The sequence below is a fragment of the Dysidea avara genome, chromosome 11 (assembly GCF_963678975.1).
Source record: "Dysidea avara chromosome 11, odDysAvar1.4, whole genome shotgun sequence".
In the NCBI taxonomy this organism is placed as follows: domain Eukaryota; kingdom Metazoa; phylum Porifera; class Demospongiae; order Dictyoceratida; family Dysideidae; genus Dysidea; species Dysidea avara.
Window position 1 is genome coordinate 6,065,659 of NC_089282.1, and position 12,650 is coordinate 6,078,308.

The 12,650-nt window shown below is 37.5% G+C and overlaps 2 protein-coding genes across 3 annotated transcripts in view; both read right to left on the bottom strand.

Moving 5' to 3' along the window:
- Positions 1–5,927: 5,927 nt before the first annotated feature.
- Positions 5,928–6,332, bottom strand: LOC136239342 (uncharacterized). Its single transcript, XM_066030074.1, has one exon. The coding sequence runs from the start codon at positions 6,330–6,332 to the stop codon at positions 5,928–5,930; it is 405 nt and encodes a 134-aa protein (XP_065886146.1).
- LOC136238457 (uncharacterized) overlaps positions 6,202–12,650 on the bottom strand; it is a 33,446-nt gene continuing 26,997 nt past the window's right edge. For both annotated transcript variants that reach the window (XM_066028931.1, XM_066028930.1), the window contains 2 exons: positions 8,502–8,615; positions 6,202–7,073 (listed from right to left, as the gene is read on the bottom strand). In XM_066028931.1, the coding sequence (XP_065885003.1) occupies positions 6,378–7,073; positions 8,502–8,615 (810 nt within the window). In that variant the 3' untranslated portion in view covers positions 6,202–6,377. The remainder of the gene's footprint in view (positions 7,074–8,501; positions 8,616–12,650) is intronic.

Here is a 12,650-nt window from a genome sequence, read left to right on the forward strand (position 1 = left end):
CCACTTTCTTTACTGATATATAACTCAAATTTAATCCACACAAACTAGCACAGTTCTGAGCAATCATTTGAAGACCTTGTAGACTACTTAAGCACTCTTCATTACCTGCTAAGTTGAGACGTTGAAGATTTGGACATGCAATAGATAGTTGCTCCAAGTGTCCAGAATGAAGTGACCCAGAATGTGCAAAGTCGAACTCAATCACAAATTTTAGGGTAATGATATTTTGGTTTACCATATTATCACGAATTGATTTGAACACGTCACAATCAGCAGATGCTATCTTTGCTTTAGAAAGTGTCTTGCCATTGCAACTGCAGTCAGTTAATATTAAAAGGTCCCAATCTAGTCCCAATATTCCAAAATTACTAGCCTTGACAAATGGCGAAGCACCCTGTTTACCAAACTCTAACTGAAAGTCTGGCAAAGTAGGAAAAAGGTTCAATGGCACTTTAAAATTGAAATGCAACTTGAAATAAGGTTTGTGGTGTACTGGTATTGTACGTTTTTGTAGCAAGAATTGCAGGAAAGATGATTTTTCAAAAGAAAAGGGATAAAAATCTAAAACAACAAATGTCAGATGTGTTGGAACACAACCATTCTTTATCCATTCCTTTAACCATGAATATTGCTTATATGTCAGCCTCTCTTGTACATGCACTGTGAGTTCCTTCAACCCAACACCAATCTGAAATATAGGTTCAATAGCCACATCACTTAAAAACTGAACTTCTAACTTCCTTAAATTCTGCATGTGTTGTAAGCTTTTCTCAAGTTTCTTTGGGTCCACAATAGTTTCAGACGGTAGGCAGAGTTGTGTAACGTTTTTGCAATGGGACAGCATAAGGGCAATTCTTGACGGTGGCACGTGATTAGGTAAGATTAAACGTTTAATGTACACTCCACAGGCCTTCAGCACATTCATCACAGAACGTTCTTCTCGACGGTCATAAAGTGGCCATACAAACTCACTCCATAGCGATGGTGTTTCAGTCACAACTCGTAGTCTTCGTGAAACGTATCGCAATTTCACTACATCACGTACCGTAGGTAAAAACGATGTAATGTAAACCAGCAATTCCACTGGGAGACTCAAAATATTCATGGATTCCTTGTTCACCTGGTTCTCCATAGTGATGCATATACGATACAAATCAACAGCTGCATCGGTAGAAAATGAATTTCCGATTGTGGTTTTGACATATCCGTTAGTGCATAATAGCTACAGTAAAATAACTTTTTATTTTATTTTTATTTTTTTATTTTACGAAGTTGCTGTTGTTCCGGCAGCCTGAAATATTTGTCAGGGCTATTGTACTACATTTCTCTAACCATCAAACACACTATGCCCCGAGTATTCGACTTTAGGCAGAGCTCTCAACTCTCACGCAGTGAAGCAAAATCTCACTCTCTCACTCACAGCACCTCTAAACTCACGCATTAGTATCTCGGTTGTGACCTTTTTTTTTTTTTTTTTTGGTCTTCAACTGGTTTTCAGAAAGTTTGCATAATAATTTGCAGAATTTTGATTAAAATTGCATCTGAGAATGTCTCAGGTTCCAAATTTTCCCATGTCCTAGACCCCCTAGAGGCAATATCCCTCACATTTAGGAATGTGATCCACATACTGCAGGTGAGTCTCCTGTGCTCTACATAATCTCACTCATTTTCATACCAATCTCATTCATTTTCACTTATGTTCTCACTCAAAGTGATTTCCACCAGTTGAGAGCTCTGCTTTAGGGTATGCGTCTAGTACAAATCGACTTACATCCAATAAAATAACAAGAACAACAAATTAAAAGTACAAAGAAAAAAGGGCAATAAGAGTTACTGCATAATTGATGGGAGTCTTGACTCCACTTGAATGAAGTCAATTGGTACTGATCCTAAAGAGTGGCCAAAGGACCCCTTTGAGGATCTAGAACCCCTCAGACATCTAATTGCTGACCTCAGAAGTGAAAAAGACAAGCAGCACCATTACAGCAGTATAATAGCTAGTAGGTTGCCCCGAGCATTCAACTTTAGGGGACGCATCTAGTAGGTTGCCCCGAGCATTCAACTTTAGGGGACACGAAAAGTAGTATTAGCGTTAGGCTGTTGGGTTCAGCTTTGGTTTCTTCTTCACCTTTGTCTTCGATATTATATAGAAGTTAGTCCACTTGGAGACATATAAGGTAGAAACTAAGGGAGTTGGTTAGCTGAGAGCCACATACGTAGCACAATGGCTAGGACCCTGGGCTCAAGCACTGGAGGTCGTGGGTTTGATTTCCGATTTTATTATGTGTTTTATTTTCCATTTTAGGACCCTTTTTGTCTAAGTTTTATTTTTATTCATGTGATTGCTGGAACAATAGCAACAGCATTTTAAAATTGTTATTCTGCTTTCTATTCTGTGAATGCTATCATGATGCTATAAGTATAACCTTGTTTCCTGCACAGGTTACTGGAGAGCTTCAATACGCTTGTTATATTGTAATGAAGTGAGTGGGTACACTATTCAAGTCCCTACTAGTCATATAGTTATAGTAATCAATCCAAAATTAATGGTGAAGAGTGCTTAGGTAGACTGCAGGTTTCTGCTCCAGCACAGCAGAAAACATAAGGGAGCTGAATGAAATAGCACAACACACACATCCAGGAAATTACATTTTATATGTTGTTTGTACTGAGCAGACACTAGGCAGCACGGCTGACATGCTCAATGTACTGTACGTACGTAGCTCAAAATTGACATCTTGACACACTTCCTGCAGCCCTGCATGTTATTGAGATCTCACAATTCATCATGGCAGATGAAGGGTAAACCACAAGTAATTGCATTAATTAATACCAAACAAAGTTCCACAAACAGACAACACACACAGTGACTTGTCAATTGACAACCATATGGCCCGACCTCATAAACAGCGCATCTCAAGACTTATCCTTGCTCTTAAAGTGGAAGAGCAGTCTGAAACCGACATCGTATTCTAATAGTTAGCTAATTTAGTGGTTGTGAAGTCAGTGGCAAATCCAAGGGGCACTCCAAAATCAATATACTCGAATAGAGAAGTCAGTAAAAGTAAAATGCTCTAATAGAACAGTCACCATATATAACACTAGCAAGAATCTTCCATGCTGTAGTTGATAAGTATGAAAACCAGCATCTGCAGCACCATATCCCATGCATGGGCACACTTAGCCTGCTAAGACTATTTTGCAAACATACATGGTCTTGTGTATGTCATTTTTTGGTCCAAAATAATTACAGCTATACCTATACAGTAGCTGAACTACTAGTGACTGTCACTTATCCCTAATACAACTCTTGATTAATGTAGTCCTGTTAGAAAGTAGTATGATTTTGAAATTATTTTGTGCATAAAACCACTCTATACATCAAGATGTTTAGTTCTGAAACATATGAAATAGCTTTAGCATCTATATGGGCGCCACAACTCCCAGATCCCTGCTCTACAACCTAAAAGCTACCCTGGTGCACCCTCCCTTGCCAAACCCTGTATCTGCCCCTGGGACTTGATACCTTCTATATTGGAAATCATTATTGGGTGTCTGGACTGAAATTGCATGAAGGTATACCACTAGGGCCAGTGGGAGCTACACACTTTAAAGGACAGTAACTGCATGTAGATTAGTGTTTTGAGTTGCTTTTCACTCTTATCATGTGCTGGATTGATTTACAATGTGGAAGAGTGAAAAAAGTATATAGCTACTCTGAATACTCACGCTCACACATAGTCTGTGTACACCACTACAAACATGTACAATAGCCATCTTATTCTTTCATGAAAATTGCATTATCATTCTATTTATTTTACACCTCAAGCAGTCTATTAGCTACCAATCCTACCATGCATTTTAAGCTAACCAAAAACAAGCTAGCTATAAGAATATATACATTTATGGCAGCATGCATGCAGGTAGCCTAGTTTTGGCTTCTGGACAGTATGTACCTTATTTACATTTAGAGGTTTCTAATATTACATAGTCAGATACAGGGGCAGATCCAGGAGCTGGCAAGGGGAGGGGCACAAACAGGTTGAGTTGTAAGTGGTTGGGGAGAACCAGATTCTCTAGTTCAGTGCTACATTTCTGAAGCAGCAAATAATCACTTCTTAGTAGTGTCTCACTGTTGATTTTTGCCATTTTGGCCTTTTCAGATGGTTGTGAAGTCTTAAAAATCTGTTTAAAAGGCTCTGAATGTCTTAAACAACAGCAACACGATAATTATTTTAGAGGCACTTAACACACGAAAGGTGCTGGGTGACAATTCCACAGCTAGTTTGACTTTGGTTCGGTTTGGTTTCAGGTGAATTTGTAAAATGTACATATTTTCTTGAGTTTCGTGGCCTGACATAAAGTTTAGTAGCTATTTTAATCAGAAGTATGGCTGGCTCCTCCACAAGGTGAGGGGGGGGGGGGCATTTGCCCCAAATGCCTCATCTTGGATCCGCCATTGAGATACAGCACATTAATACTGCACATTTACTTGACTGTTATGACTGCTCTATTAGAGTAAATTAATGCAATATCACTAACCAATACTGAAGGATAGTTGAAAATGTATCAATTTCACATTGTAAAGAAAAAGCAGCTAACAAGTCTGGTAATAGCTGCCTTCCTCCTGAGTTTCATTATGTGCTTGATAATAAATTTGGCCATTGACAAACTGCAGCACATATGGGTATATGTAAAACACAAGCTTTCTGGAAGAAATTGTTCTGTGTCTGACATTACATAAGTGATAGCTGAACGTAAACAAGCTACATGTTAATTGCAGGCATTTTGCATATGAATGCTGAAACTTTCTATGTATATAATATAATTATATGCACATTATTATAATTTTCTTACCATAATTCTTTTATAACTATAAGCTGAATCAAAGTCACTGGGCTAATGGTGCTAAGTATGAGCAAAAGTTCATAATATTTATTATGAACTCTTGGTATATCTATATATGAGCTGACAGAATAATATTTCATTAACTGATGGCCATCATTTGTGTCATGATCAATAGACTATGTAGGCTAGCTATCTTTAATATTGGCTGCACAGTTAATGATTAGTATGGGCATTGCTTATTAAATTCATATTTCAAAGCATTGAAAATTGCATGCTGTATATAATTGGTGGCACATGCATGGTAGTAGAGGAGTCAAGTATCTTGGTGCAAAGCTGCACTTTTAGTTTAGATTTTCGTCTTTCAGTAGTAGGCTTGGGTATGTTCTGCAAATATGATTACTAAAGCTAATTTTAGGTGTTATGTATTTTGATAAGTTTGTACCTGACAGAATTTAATTTTATTCTGCCTGAAATGCTAGCATTATGCTGATTGCTTTTGCATTCCTATGCTATGCCAGAAACTGTTGTCTTGACATAATGGACTCAAGCCTACCTGCATACAAAACAGTTTCACAGGATAATTGCACTTAAATCCAAGTGTATGGAAGTGTCAAAGTACCACACTAGGTGATAACTACGTATATCAGACAGCCAGACAGGATGGCTCTGCTACTGCATGTGCTTATGAAATAGGAGATCTTGCAGAAGTGTTATGATTGACACAGCAATTACAATAACCGAGTTATGAAGATTAATGTGAGCATTACTAAGCAGATTTTACTTTAACTATCTTCGACTTGCCTCATATATGTGGTTTGGCTTATATGACGATAAATACTGGCTAGCAGTATAGCTCATTATGTACATGCATGGTAACTAAATTGTGTTGGCGTTGTTACCATGAAGTAGTATTGAAATACAGATATACATACATAATATAAATTTTGTATAGGGTAGCTCAGCTTTTGACTGCTCTTGACTGCCACATTAAGTTAATTCGTATAACTATTTTCAAGTTCAAAACTGTTTCATACGTATATGCTTACAGAGCAAAAAAAATGAAAATTAAAACTAGAAAATTACACTATGATTTTGTCCAGATCAACAAGTACTGTTGTCATAGTTGGCCTCTGATTGGGATCCCTGTTAACACGTCTTCTACTAATGGCCACATACTGGGGCCATTGTGCTTCAAGAGATTGCAACTGAGCTATAATATTTCCAGTGGGTATATTCTTGGTCAATACCTCCACTAGTAGCACTCCATAACTGTAAACATCAATCTTCACTGTTTGCTGACGAGGTGGACCAGTGACTTCTGGAGCAGCATACACTGCAGCACCTGGGCCTGGTGTTTGGGCTAGATGAGCAAACTGGGCAGAGCCAAAATCAGACAGTTTAGATATCCATCCTCCTTCTTCAGTAGTTTTAAGCAACACATTGGCAGCACTGACATCACGATAGATGATTGGCTTTGGCCTCATGTTGTGTAAGTAGCGTAATCCCTGGGCAACATCAAGACAAGCTGGCTATATTTGATGGGGTGAAATGGTTCCTTTCCTTAAAGCACTTCTCAGGGTAGAATGCATCAATTCTATAACAATGATGGTTGGCTTATCAGGAACTGCACCAATAAACTCTACCAGGTTTTTGTGATAACATTTTGCCATCATCTTGATCTCTTTCAGAAACAGATCTTGATTGTGATCACTGACGATATCTTCATGGATGGTTTTTGCAGCAACTTTTTGACCTTTATAAGTTGCTTCTTGCACTACACCCCATCCCCCAGTTCCCAGTATTTTACTGCTAAGATGTACATCACCACGGGAGATCACCCACAGTCTTTCTACAGCACTCATTGACATTTCTAAAGTTTCCAATCTCTCTAGGAGCTGAGGAATAACATCATTTTCTAAGTATGTCGACTTATCAGCATGTTTCTGACATTGTGCAGCAAATTCATTGCGCTCATTTTCAAGCTCACGACATTTTGAATCAAGTGCCTGATACTTTACATTAAGTTCTAGGTAGTTGGCTTGAAGATCTTGATAAGTGTTACTAAGCTCCTGGAATTTCTCACTAAGAGCTTGATATGCACCATCTGTGTTTTCCAGTTTATTTTCCAGTTGTTGAGCTGTGAGTTGTTTATTATATTCAGGAGCTGATTTTGTTTGTAACTTAGAGGATGTATCAGGTGAGCATGAATCAGCAGGAGTGAGCTTCTACAATGATAAGCACATCACAATTATAAAACATATGGATGGGTTACTAAAGTGTGATAATAAGTGGTGCTTAATAAATACTGCCAAGCCGTTTTGAAGGAAAAGTGAGGCTGTTTTTGATTGATAGTGAAGGGCAAGGAAACCTAACCTCCATGATCCCTACTATACAGTACAGCGATTTCACACTTGTAGTTTCTTGGATGTACCTTAGGTGCTTTGGGGGATGATACTTCACAGGCATAGTGAAGTTTACAAGGAGAATCCTGGGACAAAAAGTGATTTATGGATCATTGTGCATGTTTTGTATTTGAGCCATTTTTGATTTTGTTTGCAAATGAAACAGCCCAAACTGGGCCGTTTCTCTTGTCACTTTTTTCTTACCACTGTACTATGCTAATTATTCTTGAAAGAGTGCATTCTAAATTTGTGTTGCTACTTCATTCTAAGTTTCTAATAGGTTTATGAACGTTTCATAAAGTGTTTCTTACTTAAAGGATATTACAGGGCATGTCACTAAGTACTGTTACATAAATTAATTATTTGTTCTAACAAGTAGAGTTTTTAGAGGAGCTAGTTTATGGAATTCTTTGCTGACAGCTGTGACTGAGGAAGCCAACTTGTCGTCATTTAAAAAATATTATGACTTAACTATGCAGCTAATGTATTTTTGTATTTGTCGCTTTTGTTCTGTGTTTTTTTGTATTTATAAATGATGTGTATGTTGGTTGCAATCAGGGCTAGCGGTTCACTGAAAACCAGTGTTTCACTGAGTAAACCCCTTTTAAAATATTACAAGTCAAAATACCATTATGCATGCAAAGCCATAAAAGATTACATGGGTTTGCTGCTGTGCACTGCTTGTTGCTAATAAAATCTCAGTATAGACCAGGAAGCTTAATCTACGTATGCTAAAGACTTTGTTGCAGTTTGCTCCGTGGTCATTGTACATGGGCGGGTTATCCAAGATATAAAAAAAATACATTACTGGATTAATAAAAAGTACACAAACTAGATTGAAAATTTCAAAGAGGAATAGGGATTGCTGAAAAAAACCCATGAAACAAGAAAGGATCGTTGGGGTCGCAATGTAAACCACAAAACCCTATTTGGAAATTTAGTAGCATGCTCCATTCCTTGTTTTGAGTTGAGTGAAAATAGGGATTTGTGGTTTGCATTACCACCCCAGCAACCCCTTCTTGTTTCAAAGCAGCGATCCCATTCCCCTTTTGAAATTTTCAATTTTAAAATTTATCTAGTAGCAGTGTGACTACTCTATTAAAGTATCGCATTTGTATTCCTTTCATGCTTGGTTTTCCATTATGAATCCTCCATCACACTTCTATTCCGTTAAGATGATATGGTTTAAGTTCTCTGTGTAATTTTGTAATGATATGCTTTTATAAATTATGTCTAATTGTGATATATTACCTGTGAAAGGACTGTTTGTGGAGGAGCTTGTCTGTCGTCACTGGTTGCTGGTCCACTTCTACCAAAGAAGCCTTTAATGCCACCAAATAATCCACTTTCAGGGATAGGTTTCTCCTGAAATGAGAATAACAAAACATTACAGGCATTCTTAACTACTATTTGTAGAGCAATTAAGACAACTACTATAGGTACGTAATTATACAATTACTTAATATCAGTGAAGTTTCACTAATAAGGTGACCTGTGAGAAAATACAAGAGATGGTTACACTTTTAGTTATCTATTTACCTTTTGGGACCTACATGACATGGCTATTATAGATAGGTGTTCTCTATCACAGCATTGAAAGCACTTTTAGATTTTAAAACCAATTTTTATAGCACACGGTGATAAGTATTTGACGTCTAATGTACTGTTTTCCATAGAGCCACAAACTGCCTGCGCATTGCCTGCAATTATCGTCGGGGTCCTGATGGGGGCACTGTAAACAATATGGAAACATACCTCGTTGGTATCACAACAACTGTGCCACAGCCACCGTAAAGGTTGGGAGAGGTTCAACCTTCCCAGCTCTTCTGGCATCACAGGCAGGATGATTTGTTAATGGAAACAAACACTGTAGGCAGACACTAGCAATTTTCAACACGAAGAAGCCAAGCATGGTGCCTATGAGTATGCCACGCTTTATAGAGTGTTACTAAAACACCTGTAATGTGCCATGTTGTTTTGCTGCCAGGGTCGTTTCCAAGGTTTGCTAAACTTATAAAATACAGCAAAATACCGATGTGTACTGAATTGTTAATCCATCTCAGCCACAGTCGCAGGCCAACCACAGCAAGTCGCAGGCTACCATAGACACTCTGACTCAGGCAATAATGCAGGCAGTTCGTGGCTATATGGAAACCAGCCTAATACTATTGTACAGTACGATAGTACTGTATAGTAGGGATGACAAAGATTGGGTGTGGCCCATGATAAAAAACCTGCATTGATTTCCCCTCACAACAACATGACAGGGTAAAACCAAACCCAAAAGTGCCTTCAGATCAACCTTAAATATTTTCATCAAGTTGCTACAGAATATTATTCAAGAGAATTTTCTACTGCCCACCTGCCCACCCACCCGCCTGCCTAACTGATTGTTTTGTCAAGCATAGCAGAAAAGTGGGTACTGCTATGCCGCTACTTCTTTCACAGAAACGCTTCGAATTCACTCAAGATGGCATATTGATAGCAATACAATACGTGTGCTATTGTCTTACCTTTATCCTTCCATACATAGTGGCCATCAGTCAACCAAGTATGGCATCCATCTCCGGGCATACACATCATTACACAATGTTATTGTATCAACATAATATATATATAAAGCTGAAAAGCCGTCCGTCTGTCTGTCTGTCATGCATTCCATGGCATCCAACAAATATCTTACCAAACACTGCATGAGTCAGTGTGGTTTTAGCATCAAACAAAGCGCTCATCATCTTAGAATTGTATTGTTTTTAAATGAAGTTTCCAACTGCTGTTGTTTGTCATTTACAGCGCATTGAATGCAAGGGTGTAACCTAAATCTTATTGGAATTCTTCCTGTAAACTACAGCTTTCCATTCAACTTAAGCTGGCCTTTATAAACAACTTATATGCTGAAGGAAACAACTTATATGCTGAAGGAAACAACTTATATGCTGAATGAAACAACTTATATGCTGAAGGAAACCACAGATCACATTTGGTCTAAGCAGTAGAGCATCGAACTTGCAAGTGTTCAGTCCCCAGATCGAATCCTGGTGAAGGCAATACCATTTTTTCACCTGACCTTTTTGGTTACAACTTTTTTTTGCTTCCAACCTTTTTGCTTCCAACTTTTATTTGCTTCCAACCTTTTTGCTTCCAACTTTTTTTTGCTTCCAACCTTTTTGCTTCCAACTTTTTTTTGTTGCTTCAACAACTTTTTTGGTTACACTGAACTTTATTTTGCTTCAACAACCTTTCGGTTACACCTTTTTTCTGTTACATGTATGTGTTCCTTACTGCACATATATGCAATAGCTACCATTATTCTCTCACTGGGCACCTGCTTACCTGTTTCAACATTGTTTTTTTTTCCAACTGTTTTTGTACTTGCAATCAATACAGCTTATACTTGACTGAGGAAGGTGTTGAGGTGATGACAAGGTAGTATTTTTAGATATACATGTACATGTAGGCTAACATGAAAGGACAATAGTGTTACTAAGGCTGGTCAAATGCTTAATGTCATTATTTATTTCAATCACTCCATCAAAGTTAAAAAAACCACTGCAAAAAAAGTTAAAACTATACGGTATGGACATTTGGTGAAGTCTAATTTTAGAAAACCTTCAATATCCGCACAATTTTCAAAATCATTTTATTTGTTCTTTGTTTTCTACAGGGACAGAGGAATGGACTAGCTAAATTTCAGCTTCCTAAGTTAAGCAGCGTTGGAAATACAGCACTAGACAGCCGGACGAGCGAATAAATTGATATGTACAGAAGCTATCGAGAAAAGAATCTACATGTGTTTACATAAACCATCATAACTTACTGATACAACGACGTAAGGAATTTAATCTTGGCTCATTGTGTTCGCCATGAATTTGTGCATCCACCAAGGTATAATATTTTTCCCAGGCATGCCTCTGTGTTCGAGAAGGAAGGAAAATTCACTGAAAAACGATCATCGGTAAACTCTTTCGTCACCGCAATGTAAACAAACGTCTGTAACGTTGGAATCCTTTCGTGTATGGAGATGAAACAAAGATTTTTGTATTCCCTATGCACAGGCGAACACGATGATGCCCAGGATTTATCCATTGAAGGCTTAATTTGCCCACCAGTGAGGCAATACAAACTTGCATAATTTTTTTTGGAGCTTGCATTTTTTACCCATAGTTTTTAAATGCTGTATTGCTTGCAAGTATAAGGCCAATGAAACTTGATTAGCAGTTTCGCATCATCGCCCGCATGCTTTTGATACTCCCGCATGGAATTTCATTATTGGTATTTCAGATCGAAATACTCTAATAGAACAGTCACTTTTACTCTAATAGAGCAATCAGCTATACTCTAATGGAAAAATCACTTGTTATAGATTAGTAACGTACCTTAGCTATTTAATGCAAGAGTAATCAGTGTAGATCTCACTGTTTTTTGGCAGAAATCTTCATGTTTGGATGTGTGTTGTGCTTTTGGAAAAATAATGAATAATGAATAATAACCGCCCGCCCGCATCAAATTTTCAAAAATCTGAGCGAGAAACTGGTAATCAAGTTTCATTGGCCTAAGCTGTATTAAATACTATTGTGCGTATATTGACGGTTTTCCAAAATTCAGTCACATATACAAATACAGTAGTACATGATCACTTATTGAGATTTCAGACTTTTCAACCTTTTCTAGGATATCTTCTGCCATAGTTAAGAATGCCTACAAAACAGTATTGCCCTATTACCGAGAACAATATGAAACTATTATACAGATTAAAATGTGCACATATATGTATGCACGTGCTTTTTACTAGGAAGAAGAGTGCAGAAATGACAAAAATATAAGGAAAAATTAGTAATTTTAAGTTTGATTAGGGATCATAGATAAAAAAAGTTGGGAAACAAGGGAGGTCACCTATACACCTGCAGATATACTATTATTATTATTATAGGTAATACGTGTAATTGTAGAACTCACATGAGTGAGTATGTTACAGTAGGTGTAATAATTAAGGCTAAGTTACAATGTAGTGTTATTTAAATGTTCCTAAAAAGAATCTAAATTGTTACAACTTATAGTATCTCTAGGTAAATTGTTCCATAATCAAATTGATGTAGGAAAGAAGCTGTACTTGTATCCGTCAATAGCTGTGTCTGGTTGTATAAATTTAAGGTCACTGCCCCTGGTATGCCTTGTTCTACGTGTTATATAGCTAGGTAGTGAGACATCCACGCTATTATGAATAATTTTGTGCAACATTTGAAGTCTTAGATGTTTGAAGTATGTTTCCATGGTATTCCAATTAAGACGTAATAACATGTTTGATACACTGCTAGTTTGGTAATAATCATGCATCACAAAACGAGCTGCTCGTGTTTGTATAGACTCCAGTTTGTTAATTGACTGTCTGCTATAAGGTAC

What these genes read in the sequence shown, in the direction of transcription:
- LOC136239342 (XM_066030074.1), bottom strand. Translation starts at nt 6,332, where the DNA reads ATGAGGCCAAAGCCAATCATCTATCGTGATGTCAGTGCTGCCAATGTG.